Source organism: Rutidosis leptorrhynchoides, chromosome 1, assembly GCF_046630445.1.
Source record: "Rutidosis leptorrhynchoides isolate AG116_Rl617_1_P2 chromosome 1, CSIRO_AGI_Rlap_v1, whole genome shotgun sequence".
Lineage (NCBI taxonomy): Eukaryota > Viridiplantae > Streptophyta > Magnoliopsida > Asterales > Asteraceae > Rutidosis > Rutidosis leptorrhynchoides.
This window is the reverse complement of record NC_092333.1, coordinates 210,920,277-210,944,451: the sequence shown is the minus strand read 5'-3', so window position 1 is coordinate 210,944,451 and position 24,175 is coordinate 210,920,277. Positions and strand designations below refer to the sequence as shown.

Sequence of the window (24,175 nt, the reverse complement as noted above, 5' to 3'; positions counted from 1 at the left end):
GCAAAATTTTCATAGCATCTAATCAGATTCTTCTTCTTCTGAGTTTTAACAATAGTGACTCCTTCATAGTCATTAAGCAATAGATCCCACATAGCTTTAGCAGTCTTGGCATGACTAATCTTTCTGAGAATTGAAACAGTAACAGCATTTCCAATAATACTCCTTATCTTGCTATCCAGCTTGAACTTTATGGCTTCTGCTTCGGTCCACCTTTCTCTTGGTGTTTCACGAAAATAGGCAGGTTGTGCAGCAACAGTATCTGTGGCAGGAACAACAGCTATCATTGAACCAGGAATAATGGGTCCTGTTGTAAGAACATGCTCAGTTTCTTCATGAATAGATCCTAAAAACCATAGGACTTTCAATTTTCAAGTTGCAAAGTCTGTGCCATCGAATATTGGCACACCTTTTCCAGCCATAACTGGGGTAGGAATGGTACTGGTAGACATTTTGATAAAAATATGGATCGTTTGTAAAGATCACCGTAATATGATTTACACCTTAACCGCTCTGATACCAGTTATTAGTTCACAGTAATATAACTATGAACACCAGACTCTCACTTTATACTATAAATGAAGAATTTAAGTGCAGAGAATGAGAGAACACAATAATGAAATAAAGATTGATAATGTTGATCGTGCAAAGTACATCTTTCAAATGAACCATACATTCCTATTTATACAGATAGAGGCCAAATCTGGAGATTTGGTTTTCAAAACTACTTAGCTATAAAAATGGAAAAGATAAGCTAAAAACCAAACTAATTTGCTAATAAATCGAAAGTCAACTCTGGAGATAAAACTGAAACTTCAAAACAAATCTTCTTAATCTGCAAACATATCTCCAGAATAATCTTTAGCTTTGGCTTCAAGAAATCTTTAAACGTTGACTTCAGCAAATCCAGAGTCTGCAACTTCAGACTCTAAATCTCCAGACTCTAAAATCTGCAAAATACTTTTGACTCATCAGATTATTATTTTCATTTTCCCAACAAACCCGATTAGCCACAACATTATGTTTGACCAACAACGACTGTAACTTCAAATCTGGAAAAGGCAGCACGTCTACAACCAACACACTCAGATCCAAGGAGCTTAGAATAATCTCATTCAAAGATAACTTACAGCGTAGTTTAGACATCACAGGTTTTGGCCGGCGAGAAGATATTGTTTCGTGTCGTTCTCCGATCCTGCGTGTGCTTCTGTTGATGTTAGCTCTATGAACAGGTCACCTCTGTTTGGATGTCCCTTATATGTTGGTTGGCCGATTAGGAGACGCAACAGGAAGTTCTCCGGCTTTACCTAGGGCCCCAACCACTGGGCTATTTAGTGATGATTATTAATAGTAATACAATTGTAACAAATTTATGTTTATAATTTTTTATTTATCTATTTACAGAAGATAAAGAAGATAATCTCAAGTTGTTTACGTTGGATGATCTTAAAGCTGCCACAAGGGATTTTCAGTCGGAATGGTTTTATCAGAGAAGGCTGTTTTGGTCGGGATTATAAAGGTTGGATTGATGAAACTACTTTGGCTCCGGCGAGACCAGGCAACGGAGTAGTTGTTGATGTTAGAGAATTATATTCAGAAATCCATCAAAGTCATAGGGAATGGCTTGTAAGTAACTTGTTTCTTTTAATTTCTTATTTTCTTTTTGGTATATGAACCATTATTATAAACAAATAATAGTATAAATTTGTGAAGTTTATATGATCGAACACGCAAAAGTAATGAATTTGTTCTTATAAAGTACTCCGTATTGGGGCAAGAAAATCGAAATGTCATTCCATTTTTATATGCCTTAGCTCTTGTAATTGATTATAGATATAATTATATCATGCTTTATCAACATATGAAATATGAAATGATAGGAAGTATGTATATTATCTCTTGTAATTTGCAGACAGAGGTCGATTTCTTAGGCACGATTCATCACATAAACCTCGTAAAACTCATTGGCTATTGTGAAGATAGCGAAAACAGGTTTCTGGTTTACGAGTCCATGCCCAATGGCTGTTTAGAGAATCACCTGTTTACAAGTAAGCCATGAACTGACCGTATGCTTTAATTAGTCTGTTTCTATTGATCATGATAGAACGTTTCGTTTCTTGCATAAGGCGTTGATCCCATTCCTTGGGCCACAAGGATGCGCATTGCAATTGATGTAGCTCAAGGATTAGCTTTCTTACATAGTAAAGAACCAAGTATTATTTATCGTGATTTGAAGGCTTCTAATATTTTACTCGATTCAGTACGTCAGGCTCATTCAAAAAGTTTTTAGTTAACTTTAAGAATTGTTATGTCCTTATACTTTGATTGACTTATATATGATCGTATTAACCTTAATTTTATAGGAATTTAATTCAAAACTTTCGGGTTTTGGGTTATCGAGAAATGATGGTCCTTCAGAAGATATTAACAATGCTGTTATTATTAAAGGTTGGATGAATGGTGGTTACTCTGCTCCAGAATATATATCCACAGGTACAAAAATGCAATTTGACTTTTTGGGTCAAACTTGACTATTTTCGAACTTAATATTCTATATAATATAAATGAATAAAAAGTTGAGCTTGGTCGTACTTATAGTTTTTGGTAGGGCTAACAAAATCATTGTTATAAGCTATTAAAATCATTAACGAATTAGAAGTTAAACTGTTACAGTATTAGTTTGACCCAAAAAGTCAAAATGAAATTATCGTATGCTAAGAAAAGTACTATGCTTTTATTATCTTACTAGTTTAATACCTGCGAATTCGCGGAAAACTGAAAGGCATATCGCATTATCGATGTAATATAATAAGTTGTGTTATAAATTCATTCCATATTACCAGTTATTGTTTTACATTTATTTTTTGCCCATATGAATCATTAGAAAATAGAAATAGCATACATCAAAGCTGGCTTTTGAGAAATGCATATCTGGTTACTTACATAAAAGTGGGCTGAAATTGCACACTTGACCGAGTCGCAATGTACATAATGCACATAATGCAGTTAAAATGAACACATGTTTATATTCCACACATAATTGTGACCATAAACAAAAATAGATAACAGGTCTATTGGAGATAACGTAAAACAAACTAAGCACATAATCACGAAGTTGCACTTGTGGACTTGGAGCGACTCCATAAAATAAAAGAAGATAATGAGTATTCTGAATCTTCTTTTTTTGTGCTGCTTTGGTAAAATTTCTGTTGGGCCGAGAACAAATTTGTGTTTTCCTTTATCGTAATGGACTATATAATATATAGTCCATTACATAACAAACACTGAAAAATCAACATGTTGGTTTGATTTCTCAACATCAAATGCATATCATACTAAATATTGAAATATATGAAATAGGTGGATACCTATATTGATCATATCAGGTTCTAGTGAATCTGAATACACGTGCACTAACACCTTTTGTGATAAAAGTAAGGTAGAACGCTACAGGTTTTCTTATGTCTTCAACTGATGGTCCAGATGTCATCTAACAATAGAATGCGAGAAAAGTAAGTGAAATCAATCACACAACCACAAGCATAGCTGAACCGCAACATACTGTAATTAAGATTAGGGGTGGCATTTTCAGCCCATTTGGTTGATTTTTTAGAACTTTATGCAAAAGCAAAGACACTGTAACTCACTTGATGCTAGCTGACAGTTGGACTTAGCTAGTATTTAATGGCTAATATTAATAGAGTTTTTTTTTCTTCCTTTAAAAATTTCAAAAACTAACAATGTTGGGAAAGTTCATATAAACAACTGATCAATATTGGAAGTTAATGGAATGAATTAATCATTTTTCATAACTACAAACATATGCATTTATCACTGTATTTCATGAAAGTGATTAAACTCCTTATGATTAGCCATGCTATCTGATCTTTTCGTTACTTGAAAGTGATTAAACCCCTAATAATTAGGCATGCATTTTACTATTTTGACAAGATCATGTTTTGAACTCTAAACCAAACACAACTAACCCATCTACATTTGCAACTTACTGCAAATGTAAAAACACACCAGAGACTTGATCTTTTCATCTGTTCAGATAAGAACCAAATGTAAAATTTATAAATAATAATAATGAATGATGAATGATATGGACAAAATTACAAACATAAAAGTTAATCGAACTTACATGTATGGCTCATTGACGTGATCTAATTGCAAAGTTGGGAGTCCCTTAAACCGAATTCTGCACCATAAAAATAGAACGTCTATCTTAGAAGGCATGGCGAATATTTACGATGATAAAATATTCATGCTCGTGCAAATAACACATGGTAAGTAGGATGAACACTTAGAAGCCAATGTTTCTCATAACTTACCCCAACCCACCAAGTGGGAACTTCGTGGCTTGCTATAGGTTTGCTTTATCGGCTAAATGGATCAATAGATGCTTCCTAACTAAATTCAGATGCTGAAATCTTTAAAGAGAGCATCAGCAGCTTATTTTGCAGCAACAACCTTGATTTAGCCCTTGTTTCTTTATTTATATAAATCTTTATTTATATCAAACCTTGTTTCTTGTGTCAACAACCTTGAGAAGCCCGAGTAAACCTATTGAATTGATTTAGCCCTTCAAATCTGCAATGATAACCATGTTAAACTATTTGCTCCGTGAGAAAAAATTTCATGCAATGAATAAAAGAAAACCAATAAACTACACCATAAGTAAATCCTGTGTCATGAATGGAGCCTAATAATTAAGAATAGTGCTTTAAGCAAACGAATATAGTTCATCTTTAAGCTTCAACACCCATGACCAAGAATACTCAAGAGAATCATCAAACTCACTTGAAAATAGACACTGGAAACTACAACAGTGAGTATCTATATACCAAAAGTGATATATTATGTGATTTTTTCCATCACATAATTGATTTCATATGTGATTGCAACTTATATTATCACTCACGTATGCTGTCATAACTATCAAAAGCAACATGTACAATATCAAAAAAGGATTATTCATTGATCCGGAATAGTTAATGTGTGGACTCGGTCTATTTATTTGAGATAGTATAATTAGAAAAAAGATATTTTCTATATATTTTTTTAAAGACAAGGCCCTAAAGTGTAGCTAATATATTTTCTATATCAGATATGTGTAACTAATTAACTGTTAATTATTCAACATGACAATTTGAACAGCTACGTACATTGATGGAAACCCTTACCCCATAATCACCAAAATGCATTAGTATCCAAATCCATTATAAAGTAATTATATTAATCTTTAATATAATTATAATATACATACTATATTGATTGATAGTTGGACCATTACAATGTGTTGCAGCAATCTTTCATTTGATGAAGCAGAGTATTCAATCTATCTTCAAGCTAGTATTTTAGGTTAGGAATAGTATGATAAAGTAATCAAAATCTACCTTTTTTGTTCTAAAGGTGGACATTTAGTATGATAAAATTAATACAGTTTAATAGTTCTCAAAAATTTAACCCTCAATTTTGATTTAGACAAACAAAATATTCAAGAAGTCTAAAAGTTGAGTAAACAATGAAACTTACATCTAACATGTGATCATAAAAAGGAAATCCAGTAGTTACCATGGAACATCCTTAAAGTATCTTGAAAATCAAGTATCAACACGTAGGTTGAACCCTTCATAAGACATTGATTATTGAACCCTTCATGATACATATACCACTAACTGATGCATCAATATTCAAAACAGGATCAACAATTGACGTTGTATAAGGCCACAAATCTTATCGGATTGTCTTTAAAACAAATTTACATGTTTTATGAGATTACATAGAAGTGATTTTTTTAGTAGCAATATAACAACAATCGCAATATTGAGATTATATACAGGCTTTTAATTAGTAGCAATAAAACAAAAATTGTAATATAGGGGATTTTGATGTAATTACCTAAATTGAGATACCTTCATTAGAGGATAAATCGTTTGTTATTGTACTGAATAGTGCTGCATCGAACCATAATGTACTCATATCATGATTTATCGACACATAATTCACAAACTGTTCGTTCATAATCGTAACAAAACAGGATGAATCTTTGAATAACTACATGTAATTCAGAAAGTGATGTTAAGAACCCAAATTTTCCGAAAGTGAATATTGAGAATATGGTTCGCATGATTGAGGTTATGGTTTAACGAATACCAAATAAAATTTGTGATATTGAATTAGGGTTCGCCGGATCGAATTTAGGGTTGAACGATTACCAAATCAATCATGTGATTTTGAATTAGGATTTGTAATTTTGAATTAGGGTTCGAATGATTTTGAATTAGGGATAGCAGGAGAGAAAGAATATGGACAATGAACGAATTGAAATTTGAAGTATGTGTGGTGAATATTTTCTTTAAGTATTAAAGGGTATCAAAGGAATTTCTCAACATGGTTAGCTAATCTCTTTTATTTGTTAGCTAATAAGTGAAATGAATGGCTAAGATTGATTTTTGTCATTGATCTAATGGTTATAAAGGGGTTTCATTTTTTAAGGAGGAGAGATATTGCTCCTCTTTTAATGTATAAATAAATAAATAAATAAATAAAAGAGATTTGAGTTATAAGGTTAACGAATTGATGTGTGGTGCCGCACAGGGCACTTGACGAAAATGCATGACGTGTACGGTTTCGGGGTGGTTTTATTAGAGTTGTTATCAGGACGACGTGCAGTTGATAATAAAAAGATATTATTGGTGTAATGGGCGAAGCCATTTTTAGTTGACGATGGAGGCGTTTTTAGAATGATGGACCCACAGTTGGGCGGTTTGTATTCGAAAAAAGGTGCTGAAGCTGTGGCTGCACTCGCACTAAAGTGTCTCAGCAATGATCGCAAACGTAGACCTGAAATGCAGGAAGTTGTTACTTCTTTGGAAGAAATTGCGTTGCCTAGCTGAAGAGGAATATGTGATATCGAACAAGTAATTAATTAACCTTTAAGACTGTTAATATCCGTTTTACGATACGAGTATAACCAACTAGCTAGTCTTTAGTATTACCAGTTCATAAATTAATTAGAACAAGCAACTTGGCAGAAACTGTAGAGATATGTGTTATAGTTGTTGCTCAAGAGCTTTCGTTTGACACAATTAACTATATTTATTCAATTTTATTGATAATATGATATGATGATTTATATTTCACTCTCTCAAAGTTACAATAGAAATAGAAGATTTGCTGTACATGAAACTCGGTCCGAATGAAAACCAAAAAAATATGATAGCTTTGTTTATTGAAATAAATAATATTGTTACTTTATAGTAACAAAATATATATTGCCACACCAATGAAAATACAGCTTATATGGCAAACTTGACATACAGAAGACAGGCCACATTAGCTGCAGCAACTTACTGTATAAAGATGATATAAGTGCTTAATAATACCAAGACCGGTTAATATTCACTGTAGCCTCCAGATGATATTCACTTCAGCTGCAGAGGATGCTCGATGTAGTTTTAACAGCTTTGTAGCAAACATCGACTTTTCATGATTCAGGCATACACTAGTGAGGGCGAACAAGCAAGTAAACTCTATCAATCATATCTCATTCTCTGAACATCTAAAAGAGTGGAAATCAATAACCCGTAGCTGCAACTGCCCCATTGAGATGTGATTAAAATCGGAAGCACAAAATGCAGATGGTGGGAAAACAAAATTGTATTCAGCCTGCAAATTTAAAAGCCTTCAGATGCCCACCAATGAAATTTGATTAATATTATTATCATGATGTATATGTATATTAATTAACATAATGTGATCGTAAGTGTCTGCAGTTCTTGCAAACCACAAATCATGTCAATGGCAAACGATAATATAATATCACTTGCAAAATCTATATACTGTAATTGCACATTGAGTGATAAATTCTCCGAAATTTCGATTCGCAAATATTACGTTATAAAGGCACAAGTGCAAAAGATATGGGAAACCAGAAAAAGTAGGTGTGGGGTAAAGAGAACAGTTCCAAAGCGTCAAGCGTTCCAATTTCACACAAGAGAAAAGTTTGGAAGACAATGTAAGAGGTTGTTCATGCATATTTGTGAGTTTAAACTCTTTGATTCCCTTTCTGGACAATAACATCACCGAATCATCAATTTCCGTAACAGCCAAAACCTTGCCATTTGGTATATAGAGATCAAATTTTGTTATGGAACCTTTAAGAAGATTAAAAATTTTACTTATATTATCCCCATCATACCAATTTACACCTCCTAGTCCTTGCAAATACTCATATAAAAACACGTCAAATACGACCAGGCTCAGTAAAGTCCACTTAAACCTCCAGTTTCTTGACAAGGTAGAGGTCCTGATCGCATATTGTATTGGCAAACGATCCAGAATATTAGTTACCACATCCTCTGGAATTCTGCTAATTACATCCACAGATGCAGATTCGGATGCCTTGTGTTTCCTGAAAGCTGGTTCCATCTTCCTACATATTCTTTGCTTTTAATATAGCGTGTAGTATTATTATCGAAAATGTCTTCTGATACAAATAGATACAGTAGTATTCTATACATATAAATTGATGGAATGAGAATATAAGGAACTTTGGTATCACAACCCATTTAGGAGCAACAAGGATTGGTGCAAACTGCACAGTAGATGCAATAATTTTTACACTTAGATGATAACTAGTCCGGACCAGCCCGCGCGTTGCGGCGGGGGCTTTCGGGCTGCGTATTCATATTTAACGTAGCGCTGTGTATTTACAGAGGGGAACACAGCTCATGTGTTAAGCGCCGTTTTAGATGGCGTTGTGTTAAGCGTTTTTTAAAAAGTATCCGTTTCGAACATAGTTAGTTTTGTTTTGTTCAATAAATTTTTTCGAGTGTAACGATGATGTCGGGAAAATTTAACTCGCTGTGAACAGAAAGATGCGTGCCGTCGTGTTTAGCGTTTTTTAAAAAGTGTCCGTTTCGCGTATAGTTAGTCCCGTTGGGTTCGTAAGATTTTTTCGAGTTGAACGGTGGTCTCGAAAAAATTTAACTCGCACCGAGCGAGAAGATAAGGCCCGTTATAAATTCGGGTGGAATTAGTTTCTTTTATTTCAATAAAATTATATATTTACACTTTGTACCCCGTAAAGTTGAGGGGCCGTTGTGTAAACATAGCTGAAGTTGAGGGGCCGTTTGTAATGTGAACGCAAACTTAAAATGACAATTCGATTTAACTGAAACCATGAAAATCTCCACCTATTTTAGTATGTAAAAGTATTAGCCCGTTATAAATTCGGGTGGAATTAGTTTCTTTTATTTCAATAAAATTATATATTTACACTTTGTACCTCTGGAAAAGTGTAAACTTGAGGGGCCGTTGTGTAAATATAGCCGAAGTTGAGGGGCCGTTTGTAATGTGAACGCAAACTTAAAAGATTTAACTGAAACGACGAAAATCTCCACCTATTTTAGTATGTAAAGTATTAATATTAATATTAATATTAATTTTTCGAACATTGCAACAAATTATTTATGTGAATTGTTTCTTTGTGAGTAAAACTAAAAATAAGATACAAAAATAAGGAAGAAAGCCTAACCTTATATGAAGTCTGTCTTCTTAGGGTGAGTGATTTCTTTGTGAGTAAAACAGAAATGATAATTAAAATGTCATTTCCAACCCTTCATCAATTTATAAGAAAATCGATACATATATTTATGTTCAAATTAAATTATTTACTACGGACTAGCTGGGTAAATGGTTGCGAGTTTTTTTGTTTTGTTTTGTTTTTTTTTTTTTTTTTCTTTTTGAACAAAGCGAAAAACAAGGCCCTTTCAAGATCACAGACTTTTTTTTTCCTTTTTATAATGGATGTGAAGTTTTTTTTAAATATATAAAGCAAATTTTGAAATTTACGATTTAATTAATAAATAAATGCTAACATGTTAAAGGATACGAGTATTCAAGATCACATACCAGCCCGATTGTTTTCTATTTTATTTACGGCCCAAACAAGAAGCAGGCAATGGGCTAGACTGGACCTCAGTTGGTTTGGACAGATTGGATCAACAGATGACTGCTAGCTCTGATGGCTTCTTAGTTCTCTATGACGTTTCTTAGAAAGGGTTGGCGTTTTTTTCAAGGAAGATGTTATGTCACTTATGGGGTATGTTGCAATTTTATGCAAACTCTACATATCCAAGTGGTTTCAACTCATTTTTTATTGTCTTAAACCCGAAATTTAATTGCCCGAAATTTAATTGCCCAAAAAGGATAGAACACATGAGGCTGATAAGTCTCGTCAATGCTTCATACAAAATCATTGCCAAAACTTTAGCATATAGGCTTTGGTTGGGTGTGCCTTATGTGGTTAGCATAAATCACAATGCTTTTGTGCCCTCTAGTTGATGGAGTAATGTTTGTGAATGATATTTGGCACTACGCTAAGAGAAGAAAGAAAGGAATGTTTTTTCTTAAAGATAGGCTTTGAAAACGCGTATGTCATATCAATTGTTATTGGAAGTGCTACATCGAATGGATTTCGGTTTCACCTTCATTTCATGGATAAAAACTTGTATATCCAATATCATGTTTTTGGTGTTGATCAATGGATCCCCGTCTAATGAAGGTGATATGAGGCATTGACTTAGGCAAGGTGAATATTCCACCACTGAGTACGCTATGGCAGATACATCGTCATCTGGAATTCAAAAGTTTATACTATCTGAAAATGAGACTGGAAGTGTGACTAGGGTTCCAAAGCTAGAATCTCTTGATGATTACGTAAGCTGGAGGTCTAGGTTCTTAATCTGTTTTAATGGAATCGATACTAGGATGTATAACTAAAAGTAGAGTATGAGTTTTCAGATGCATCACCAGGGATTAAGAAACTTCCACATAAATTATCAGCTAAAGAAAGAGAAGATTATGCTATAAAGTATAAAACCTATGCTCACCATACTCAGGGACTTTTAAAGGATATATTCCATCAATTTGAGAATAATGTGACCTCATGCAGTTTCTGGGCAACGTTAGAATCTGGAGTTCAGGGTAATGCTGATTACTGAAAGAAAAAGGGTAAAGTGCTTAAGAAAGTATGGAAACAATTTGTTGAATTGCCTAATGAAAGACTAGTGGATACAGTAGCAAGGTACCGTCATTTGCTATCAGAAATGGTAAACTCCGGAATTACATTAACAAATGAAAAAAAAATGCATCCGGATTGAGAGAGGGTTTGCCTGAGAAATGAGATCTAATTATTGCTCAACTTGCAACAAAATGTGTACTTGAGGATAATCCGTTTAGCCAATTTGTTTCCAAGTTACTAGAGAAGGAGTTAGATATGATGATATCGGACAAAAAGTTAAGTTTTTACCCTAAAATCATCAAAGTAATTGAATTTATCTAAAGATTAAGCTTTTATTTCTTTTATTTGATAGATCAAGTAATTACGAAGACGATGCAAGAAGAGTCGAAGAAAACGGACTAAAAACGAAGAAACTAAGTCTTCATTAATTTAATAATTTCGTTTATTTTGTATTGTTTGTAATAGTTTAGTTTCATTTTGTAATACTTTAGTTTCATTTGTATTTAATAAAATATCATGTTTGTTATTGATATAAATGTTGTGTTTATTATTTATCCATATATCGTGTGTATTATTACTTTATAATATCTTTTTTTTATGAACAAAATAGGGTTTAAGAATAAAATACAGAAAAACTTAGGGTTAAAAGAAACTGGCTTGCCAAGATCAGTTTTGATGACATGTAAGTTGAACTGAAAAAAGTACACTTTTTCTGACTAGACAAAGGATGACTCTATTAATCGAGTCAACAGCAAGCGTCGATTTATTGGCGATTTGACTGTCGCTTAGAGCCTAAATTACACTTTCAGGCAGATTTAAAGCTCATGAAATATAACACCCCGTCAGAACACACTAACGGATTGTTAACTCTGGTCCCAGTGCTTGGCTTGACTTCTATGTAACAGCAATGTTCTACAGCGGAAACAATTAATACCTGAGATAAAACATGCAAAACGGGTCAACGTAAAGTTGAGTGAATCTATAGGTTTAAGTAAATAGTTCTCGTATGTTTCATAAAACAGTTTCCAAAACTCGTTCATCGAAAAATCAGTTATCAGAATCGTTTATCAGTATTCGGTATCCGAAAATCAATATTCAGAAATCAGTAAACATTTATCAGTATAAAACCACCAAGGTTTAATGTCAAAAGTTTGCGTACAACAAATGTCAAGTGTTAAAATATTTGTAATCAGCGACGTCAAGTTTCAACTGTGTGTGACATCAAAAAGGTTTTGTTTCAAATGTTTGTAGACATTACCATGTCTAGTTTCTAGTTCGTAAACCACGTGTATAAGTAGCATAAAGCACAGTCTGAAAAAAGTATTCAGTGTAATAATTCTTTGTTAACATTTATCGTAAGTTAGGCCATGAGATTTATTTGAAAGCTTCGTAAAAGTATACATTTATCATGAGCACTTGATTATAAGACTTTAACTTGCGAATAACTCATTCGCTACACGTCTTCTTTTTACCCTTTCTAAGCATACACCGATCAAGTGTACAAGTTACAACTACATAAGCATCCCCCTGTGTTGGGGCGAGGTTTGTCTAACCTAACGGTACCGTCCCTATAAGTCGAGCTTACGTAAAGTAATTAATATAATCAAGCTAAGGGATTTTTTATCTGAACTCATATGTATATTCGTTTAAGTTACTCGTGCCTAATATGTAAAACAATTTGAAATAGCATGTTATCTCATCCCAAAAATGTTAAAGAAAATGGGACTGTAGACTCACCTTGAAAAGCACAGTAAAAGCTTAGTAAAACAGCACGGTAGCTGGACGATCACAACCGTATAATGCAACCTAATCAATTAGATTACCTTAAGTAAATACATAAGTCACACTATGTCAACCCATAGTGTACGCGTAGTCCTAGTGCTCAGACTGACTCAACATGTAAGCAAAAGTCAACTAGTCCAAGCAAGTCAACCAAAGTCAAACCAAAAGTCAAACTTGGTCAAAGTGGTCAACCAAAGTCAACCATAACAGTAAGTCATGCATTCTTAGTCAACATGTCAATCCTAGGTCAACTAACATGTTTTAGTTCACGGTTTGTCAAGTACACGTTCACAGTTTATCGTATAGCATAGAACTCACGCACACCTTGCAAACAACGAACGTAGATCACAACACATAAGTCATGGTAACATGGTGTGACGACCCGGAAACTTTCAACCAAATTTAAACTTAATCTTTAAATGATTAATGTTCCCGACACGATAAGCAAATTCTGCAAAGTTGAATCTCAAAATTTTTGAACTACGTTTATATATTCAATTACCCTTCGACTGTTCTCGACGATTCACGAACATTCATGTGTAAATAGATACATATATATATATATATATATATATTATAACTCAAAAATGTTAACAAGTATTAAATATATAATATTGTACATTAAACTTATTGGTTTCAATATCTATTGGATATATGTAGATACGGAATTAAAAGATAATGCCAAATGATTGAATTAAAAGATATCTTTATCATTTATCAAATCTCACAAAGGCTGTGATATGGTTACGGGTCTCTGTTATAATATAACAACCCTCACATTTCCATACTTGAATTGACTAATTTGCCCCTAGGGTTTTTATTCATACGTAATATATACTTAAATTCGACGTTGATCAAATATTTATTTTTAGTCGACACGTTTTGCTAACTAAAATTTACACTAATTGATAGGTCAGATCATGTTGAGATTAGAAGAAAAGACAAGTTAGAATGAGATTCGGTAAGTGTGAAGGAGATTCGGTATTAGAGAGAATTAACAAGATTTACATTCTACAACTTCTAGAACTCAGTTACAATGCAATGGCTATCTAATTAGGACTAATTAGGTTCCTTATATAGCCCTCTTCTAAGGAACCATCAATTAAGCTTATTTCACATTAACACTATACAACTTCGGGGTCCTAACAATATCCTCTTTAGTGTTAAATGTGAACTTTACAATATAATCCTATTTAAAACATCTAAAGGAACTTTGTTCCTCTGAAGTGAACTTTGGATTTAAATCCCTTGAGATTCTCATATCTTCGTATGTTCACTCTTGTCTTTAGACGACTTTTCAATCTTGTGAGAATGTATTTGACAATCTCATTATCTTCAGTTGAATAGCAGTTATTGATCAGTCTCCATCTCAAATATTTGAAAGCATACATCAACGTTCCGTCTGAATATCTTTTGAAATCTGAGACTCTGATGAAGATCTTTGTATAGAGAGATTTGACAAACACAAACCCATAAGGGCAGTCACTTACTTTAAGTAAGGACATATATCTTAGCTCTTCGATTACTTAATTTGGCGGTTTAATTCTGAGCTTTTTGTGTCCAGATTCTAACCCCATCTGAAAATCGTGAACGGACATCCATCTCATCGAGTCAAGAATAAATCTGTAGACTGCTTTCATCGCAGTAGCATGATAAATTGTTGCAGATTCATTCAAGTTAATCAAGTAGTTGTAAATGAAAATAATGTCGTCCATCTTCAATCCATCAAAATCTGCTTCAGAGAATTGATAATCTTCATCATCCATTCTTGTTACCTGAAACAATGGCATCTTCACTCCATCCTTGTTAATCATCAAAATCTTATTTATGCTTTTGATCTCTGAATTTCGCTAAACTTGAAGTTTCTCTTCATTCTTCAATTTATATTTGTCACGAATACTCAGATAAGCTTTGAGATATTCTGGTTTCTTATGATATTTCCATGCACCCAGAACACTCATTGATGCAGAAAGGACGAGATCAGAATCACCATAGATTCTATACGCTTGTTGTTCAATGAATGGTGAACGAAGAATCATCTTCTCTTCTTCCTTATTTAATTGGAAATCAGCATCACGCTCAAGAATAATCTCTGCAATTTGAAATGGAACATTCAGATCAGGAGGAGTCGTAGTATCTTCCTTGCCATTAGAGAAAATCTCCTTCTCAAAGTGTATCCCAAATTCATCAGTTGGAGATGAAAAGTTAACAAATTGATGATCATTAAATTCATTGGCGACACTCAACGACCCCTTCAAAATATCTTCAATATTATCGAAGTTTTAATTGTCCTCTTGAGCTGACTTATTCTCTACTTGATCAGCTGAATCCATAATCATAAGCATCCCTGAGTCACCCTCTCTCTGACCTTTCAATTCATCTAGAAAACTTTCACACTGAATTTCCTCAATTTCATCGCTTTCAGAATCAGATATATCAACAACATCTTGATCCTTATGTTGACTAGATGTACCAGCTTCATACGTTGATCTTTGAAAACCACTGAACCGATAACCACCTTATCTATTCTCCCCCTCATGAAGATTGTCGGGATTGAAATCATCATGATCAGGCATGTGAATTGGTCCAGGTGACTTGCATGGAGATAAAGGATATACTATCCTTTCTTGCTAAAGATAAATCATCATAGTCTCGCGAACTTCATCAAGATCAGTTCGTTTAGCAAATTCAGCAAGATATAGTTCCTCCACCTCATTGTCAGAGAGATATTGTAATCCATATCTATTTGAAATTCGAGAAGGTGACCCAGTTGGTGAAGCAACGGTGTAACCACGAACAACATCAGCATCATCAGCAACTGTTGAAGGCGATGTCGATGGAAGTGTTTGATTTGCCGTGAGGGCAGGTAAGGATATATGTGCGGTATTATACTTATATGTAGGGTTGTACATACTACTAGTCAGATTCGTGATATCCCCTTCTGATGGAGGTTGGGCAACAACCAGAGTTGTCGCCGGCGAAGTTTCTTTCGAAGCATCCGCCTCCATGACTTTAGTCTCATGGGACTCTGACAAAGTAGTAGAACTACCCGTCGGTTTTGATCTCGCAGAGATATTGCTATCTCCGACTCCTGAAATCATTGATATACCATGACGTGGTACATCTCTTTCAGTTAACGACTCTTCCTCCAGACCCTGAGATTCAGAATCTAGAAGAGAAGTGGTTTGAACCAATGGATCATGTTCATGAACCAAGGGATCAGTCTGCTGGAAGTCTGATAAATATCCCGAAGGATTGTCATGTTGACTTGTTTCCATGGGACGCGGCAGATCTCCCTTATCAAGATAAGCCGGACCTCGAGACCCTGTTGTACGTTGAGGCACAGGAGGATTTCCAGCATATTCGCAGGGTGCCTTTTCAAAACTTTTCGGCTCCCCTTCGGCTTCCCTTCGGCCGTTCTGGACTTCAATGATTGAGTTTCCTTAATCGATTGAGTCAACGCAGACTTTACTGCAGAGGAAGACTTTACTTCCTTAGATGCCGAAGCATCTTGCTGTGTAAGATTTATTATTAAGTCCTGTTTAGATTGGATGGGCTTAGTGGTCTTTTTACCATCCTTGCGTTTAGCTCTCTTACCTACTGAAGCTGGCGCTTCATTTAGCGTAGGGCTTACTGTTATTATTGGATGTGATACGGAGATGGGTGAGGGTGACCTAATCGGCTCTAGGTCTTGGTCCGTATCACCAACGGTTGGAGTAACTGTTTGGCGGACGATGGGTGTCGAAGTCCTAGATCTAGTTACTCGTTGGATTGGTGGATTCTGAATCATCTCATCGGGCATAAATCGAGTTCTCTTAGGAGAATGTTCAGGAGATGACTCAGTTGCTGAAGAATCAGTGTCACTGCTCACTTCGGGTGTTGTTGAAAGGGTTGGTTCAATCCTAGGTGAACTAGGCTCCCTGATCCTCACGGGTTGAGATTGGTGTGTTGCCCTAGAACGTTTGAGGTTCACCCTAAGTGGAGGATTAGCTGGCCCGGGTGGTTATACTACAGGTTCCTCTACAACCTCTGGGGCTGGAACCGCGGCGGGTTCAACTTGTTCTTGTTGTGCTGGGTTCGGAAGAGGTATTCCTACAGCCTCAAAATAAGAACGCATTCGAACGTCTTGGGGTGCAGCTAGCCCCACAAGCCAATTTGGGATTGGCGCAGTGAATTTATTGTCAAATACCATTGAGGTATTCATCTTCAGCTCCCCAAATCTTTTCATCTGTAATCCATGTCTACCTGGTACAAATATATTTGCATTTCTGCAAGCAGTGATAGCATCATGGATAAAGATACAGAAAAACCTATCACAAGGGATGTATGAACCCCTTGGCTTATCAACTTGAGCCTGAACCAAATCCCATAATAATTCTGCATAATCAGGAGTCTCTACTCTTGTGAAAGAGTAGAACCATCTCAGCATTGGCACATTTAGGCTGTCAGATCCACTCCTAGTCATCAGCAAGCATCTGTTGATGATTGAGAAGATCACATACCACCTTGAGTGCAGGTATTTCTTCTGAAACTTAGCCGGTGGAACATTTTTTGCTCCAACATAACCAACATCAAAAATTAATGACATCATCTGCTGAGTAGCAGGGAAAGCAGGAGCATTATGTACAAGAGGAAGCCTAAAGATCCTCCTAAAATTAGCCTTAGTGATACTCCTCATCCCTTGAACTCCTCTTAGCTCAAACTCAAATCGAGCTTGTATACCCTCTGGATTTGTAGCAGTAGGTTGTGTAGCTTCCACAAACCTAATGGTTCTATTGAGTAGCTCCAGATCTGTCACAGGTACACTGACAGTTGAGCTTAGAGCAGGCCATAGAATATGCCTCTCTAGTATTGCAGTCCAGTAATTGCAAGGAATGTTGGTTTCAGAGTTGATGAAGTGATTGTTCGCCATTTAGCTGTATAAATAAGAAATAGAAGACCACAAAATATTTAACATAAAGCACATTTCTCTATTCTTATTTGCCTTTGAAATCCTTTGTATTTTTCTAGTTTTATAATTTTTATGGTTTTTCTAAGTTAAAAACATCATTTATTCCAACTATGAACAAGTAATTGACAAACTTGACATTCATATGATATTCATTACAGTGTAAAGTCATCATGCAAAGTAAATTATATAACACAAAGAATCATAACAACACTTAGTCAATTTTAAGCACAATTCAAACAGATTCGGTAGTCATGAAAACTTGAGATTCTGTAACCAAATAAGCTTGAATTTTCATACCAAAGACTTAAATAAAGCATGCAAGATTTATCAAGTTAAAAATCTCAAATTTTGAAAGTACCAAATAGCAGACTCGGTATAATGCCAAGAACAGATTCGGTATCTTCAAAAATCACATATTATCACCCAACCATGCATATTCAGTCTTATATCATGCAAAAACATAGTCACAATCAATTAACAACTCAAACAAATCAGAAAAACATGTTAATGACTTGAACAGACTCGATACTGTAGCAAGAACACATTCGGTATGTACAAAATCTATCAAATACTCAATTAAACATGTAATCAAACTCGGTCAATTGATAGATCAACTAATTTAACATGGATTTGACAAGATTTCATGTTAATCAACCAAATCAGATGAGTTTAATCAAAGAATTAAGAAATAAGACTCAGATTCGGTATAAGCAACATTTTTCAAAATTAAGTGTCACAATCATGTTATTTGCTTGATTTTCTGATTTATAAATGTTCAATTATCTCAGATCTACAACATGTGATACTTAAATTCAATTAAAACAAGAATATACCAAAGATTTGAAGATACAGAGAGACAGATTCGGTAGATTAGGCAGACTCGGTAGTTTAGATCAGATTCGGTATGTAATTAGGTAAAAGTAAAAGAAAGTTTGACTTTGACCCTGCTATTTATAGATACCGAATGTTTTGAAGACATGGGCTTTATCGAATGGGCCTTAAGTACTGAATGCAGTCCATTTTCATATTTAGACACATTGCACTTCAAACTTTGACAAATCTTTATAAAAAATCATTCAAGATTATCACATTTTTGATGAAAAACATTTCTGAGACAATTGTTGAAAATTTTGAACTTACCGAATCTGTACTGTTGGTTGTCAGATTCAGTATAATGCTAAAATTAGCATTTATTCATTTAAATTCAAATCTTTTTGAATTTTATCTTTTTCAATTTTTATGAATTTTATCAAAACAAGATTTGTACTTAGAAAATTTTGAATTATGTACAAAGTACAAATCTTCAGTGATACCAATTGCTCAAACGAGTTGTATACTGAGATGTATACAAGCCTTAGTGAATTATTTCAGATAAAAACAAGAAATTTATGAAATTCACTTTTGAAAATCAGTTTTCTTTTCATTTTCTCCCCCTCAAAATGTGATATACAAGAAAGTAAATCACCATTTTGATATATTCCCAAGAAAATGAGTTAACTCCCCCTTGAAATATGATATCAATGAGTTACCTCCCCCTTTCGTAACCATTGAAATTTAATCCCAGGAAGTTAACAGAATTCTAAAAGTAAGGCTCCCCCTTGAAAGATGTTATCTAAAGCATAAGATGTAGTTGCTCCCCGTAGAATGTTTCATGACCCGTCCTAATCCATCTGGATGAATGCATTACATTTAGTTACATCGCGAGGTACTTGACCTCTATATGATACATTTTACAAACATTGCATTCGTTTTTAAAAGAGAAACTTTCATCACATCGAATGTTGACAGCATGCATACCATTTCATTATATATCTAACTATAAATGACTTAATAATATTCTTGATGAACTCAACGACTCGAATGCAACATCTTTTGAAATATGCCATGTATGACTCCAAGTAATATCTTTAAAATGAGCAAATGCACAGCGGAAGATTTCTTTCAAACCTGAGAATAAACATGCTTTCAAGTGTCAACCAAAAGGTTGGTGAGTTCATTAGTTTATCATAAATAATCATTTCATAATTTTAATAGACCACAAGATTTCATATTTCCATTTCTCATAAACATACGTCCCATGCATAGAGACAAAAATCATTCATATGGATTGAACACCTGGTAACCGACATTAACAAGATGCATATAAGAATATCCCCTATCATTCCGGGAAATCCTTCGGACATGATAAAAAACATCGAAGTACTAAAGCATCTGGTACTTTAGATGGGGTTCTTTAGGCCCAATAGATCTATCTTTAGGATTCGCGTCAATTAGGCGTACACTAATTCTCAAAATTAGTGATGTTCCCTAATTCTTAGGCTACCAAGCAAAAAGGGGCATATTCGGCTTCGATCATTCAACCATATAATGTAGTTTCGATTACTTGTGTCTATTTCGTAAAGCATTTATAAAAATTTTGCATGTATTCTCAGCCCAAAAATATAAAGGGTAAAAAGGCAAATGAAACTCACTCCACAATATTTTGTAGTAAAAATATTCATACGACGGGATTGAACAATGCAGGATTGGCCTTGGATTCACGAACCTATAATATTTGTATATATATATATATATATATATATATATATATATATATATATATATATATATATATATATATATATATATATATATATATATATATATATATATATATTAAAACGTATAATCGTAATCGAACGAAATTTATATATTATATCTTAAATTATATATTATACTTATCTAGTTTGTGTATATATTAAAAATGTTTAATATTTATATAGATATATTGATATATATTTGATTAGTATTTTAATAAAGATATCTAACATGTTATATGTGAATTTTTATATAAACTTTGTTAATTTGATTAAAAACATACTTACAATCTTAATAATATCTTTAAAACTTTTATTTTCATAAACGTAATTATTATTGGTAATATTAATATAGATAATACTGATAATAATAATAATAATAGTTGTAATGAAAACAAAATAATAATTTTTGGTAAAAATAATCATAGTAATAGTAATAATAACTATATTAATAATGATAATATCGGTAATTTTTAATATAATGGATAATTTAATAATTATAATGATAATATTACTAATAATACATATGTTAATAATAATACAAGTAAAAATAACACTAACTAATAACAATAATAACCATAATAATAATAATAATCTTGATAGCAACAATAATTATAATTATAAACATAATAATAATAATAATATAATAATAATAATAATAATAATAATAATAATAATAATAATAATAATAATAATAATAATAATAATAATAATAATGATAATGATAATGATAATGATAATAATAATAATAATAATAATAATAATAATAATAATAATAATAATAATAATAATAATAATAATAATAATAATAATAATAATAATAATAATAATAAAAAAACTACCTTTAAAGCTTTCTTAAAAATAAAATGCCTCGAGTAGGGCTCGAATCCGCAACCTCTCGTTAATCAATTTCCTTCCAAATCATTCCTCCGCTTTTACTTTTTGATTTAACTAGCAACTAAATTTTTTTTTTTAAGCCGTCTTCATCAACATCAATCTTACCCTTGCTAATCATATCTCACGGCCCAACAGAATAATAAAATCTATCGGCCCAATTAGCCAAACCATCATCACAACCCAGTGTTTAATTAGTGCAGTATCGATCCATCCCCAAAGCAAGGTAACGGTGGAGTTTCAATACCAGGAGTAGATTCGAAACAGGTCAGAAAGAAAAAATGATCGATTGATGGATGCTCGACAGAAATTGAAGAAATAGATCGCCGGTAATCATCATCCTTCATTATCAACCTACTCATTACCCTAATCACATCCTAACTATCATTACTTAATTTCACTGTACGCATCATCATAAACATCTATCAATCATCGTCAAATTCGATTCTTGGTTTCAATCGATATATACAAATCCAGGATCCGTGTAAGTATTTCTATTTCCATTTAATTGATTTGTATGCTAGGGATTAGTTGATTTTGTGGTTTGGTTGTTGGCTTTTGGTTTTTTTTTCTTTTTTTTTTTGTAGGATAGAAACAGAATCAACAAGAAAATATTAGTAGCAGCAGTTAGAGCATTCTAAGTGGGTTTTCGATGGGGTGTTTGATTTGACTGTGAATCGAAAATAGAAACAGCAGAAGACAAGAAAACGTGCAAGTGATGATAACTCTTGGTGATTTTTGAATAAAAAGATAAGTATAACCAATCACCCAATTCAAGTGGGTTCAACTTTGGTGTTTGATAATAGTGACCACAGAAACCATGGTAACATGGTCTGTGGTGTTTGATTTTGTGGCTAATAAAATAGAAACAGGAATCGATGATCAAACATTAATAGTTGCAGGTTTTAACAGGGTTTAATGATGATGAAGGAACAGGGACACACAAAACAGAACCCTGCAGCAGCAACAATGGTGATACTCAAATGGGTGGTGGTGTTTGTGATGGTTTTCAAATAGAAATATAAATGTGCAGCAGGTGTCGAGCAGAATAAAAGAGGAAGGAAGTAAGAGAGAAAAGAGAAAGAGATGAGATGGTTGTTTAATAGGTCTGTGGTGGCAGTTTGAGCTCGAACATAAACATAATTAAAGTGTGCAGCAACATGTGTTGGAGCTTGACTTGGTTTGGTGTTCAACGATAAATAATAGGGAACAAGAGCATTTAACATTCGGTGATTGATCGCGTTTAAGTGAGGGGGTGGTAGTAACAGATACATCCACGAAGAAACATAAAAGTGGGTTTGCTTTGGTATTTGGCAAGACAGAATATAAGAACAGTTAATATTGATGAGGGTTTGAACAATAGAAAAATGTTGGATAATGGTTGAAGATGGTGTGAAGAGATTCTTCGTTTGCAGTTTGAGAATGAAACAATATATATATATATATATATATATATATATATATATATATATATATATATATATATATATATATATATATATATATATATATATATATATATATATATATATATATATATATATATATATATATATGGTTTGAGAACGAAACCATATATATATATATGGTTTGTTGGGTTTGTGGGTTCTTGTGAGAGATAGTATATGAAGATAATAGAGGTGAGTGTAACCTGAGGGTATTGTAGCAGCTGTAGAAGTCGTGGCGGGTGGTGGTTAATGGCGATGGAGTCTAATGAAGAAGGTGATGAAGTATTCGTATCTTGAAAGAAACGGAACGTGAATAGTGTGAAGGTGATGGTGTATGAGAGGAGGAGAATGAGTTATAAAGTTGATAAATCTATCTTGGTTTTTTCTGTAAAGTATAAGTGTATCATATAAAATAGATAGAGGTTCAAACAAACACAAGTTGTGGTAGTGGTGGATCATTCAGTGTACAAAATACATATAATATATGTTTAGTGGTTAAAGGTAACAAAAATACTATCAATTATCAACAGTCAAGTGATTCTTTGATAAAAAGAAAACAACAAAATTTATTTGTTATTGATGACATAGTTTATAGTAACAAAATAAAATTGGGGGGTTGTGGGGTTCGGTTGCAGAAGTACTAAAAGAATTTTGGGGTTATGTTTTCTTAAACAACTTGTGGATGAGGGAATATATATAAATATATGTATATGCAATAATTTCAATCAGTGTACATTAAGATGTGAGAAGAATAAGACATAAGGAGATGGGTTCACAATTAACTAAATGAAAAGATAAGAAGGTGACGTGCATATATCACATATTATATATATATATATATATATATATATATATATATATATATATATATATATATATATATATATATATATATATATATATATAAATAACGTGTGAAATTATCTTAGCAGCCATAAATTTGATTCGTCGACATATATGTATATATTAGGTATATTATTAGTGCTCAATCTCAAGTAGAATATACGGAGTGTTAAAACTCAGTCTAAGGTGTTTAATTATATTTTTTTAGCAAACTTAAAAATCGATATAACTCATTTTCGGATCACCGTTTATTTTAAAATTATATAAGCTCGTTTTTAACTTGATTAATATCAATCGAAACATCAAACGAGTATTACAATCATTTAATATTTATTTTTAATATACTTTTCATTTATATATTTATTTATTTTCATAATGATATCATATTTTATTTTTACTTTACATAGTTAATTTTAACAACATATAATATCTTAAGCTATACTTCATATTATTATTTATATCTATCTATATATTTAAACATATATGAATTCATTTACAAATAGTTGTTCGTGAATCGTTGGGAACGGTCGAAGGTCAATTAAATATATGAACATCGTTTCAAAATTTTCTAGACTCAACATTACATACTTTGCTTATCGTATCGAAATCATATAAAGATTAAGTTTAAATTTAGTCGGAAATTTCCGAGTCT

General features: G+C 33.0%; 1 protein-coding gene and 1 pseudogene across 1 annotated transcript; one reads left to right on the top strand and one right to left on the bottom strand.

The window, feature by feature from the left end:
* The first annotated feature begins 1,255 nt into the window (after nt 1–1,255).
* Nucleotides 1,256–6,899, top strand: LOC139894330 (probable serine/threonine-protein kinase PBL11; annotated as a pseudogene).
* A 643-nt stretch (nt 6,900–7,542) lies between these two features.
* LOC139894327 (F-box/FBD/LRR-repeat protein At1g13570-like) lies at nt 7,543–8,433 on the bottom strand. Its single transcript, XM_071877559.1, has 2 exons — nt 7,900–8,433; nt 7,543–7,671 (listed from the first exon to the last, which is right to left on the bottom strand). Exons 1-2 carry the CDS (start codon nt 8,431–8,433, stop codon nt 7,543–7,545), a joined length of 663 nt encoding a protein of 220 aa, XP_071733660.1.
* Between the last annotated feature and the right edge of the window lie 15,742 nt (nt 8,434–24,175).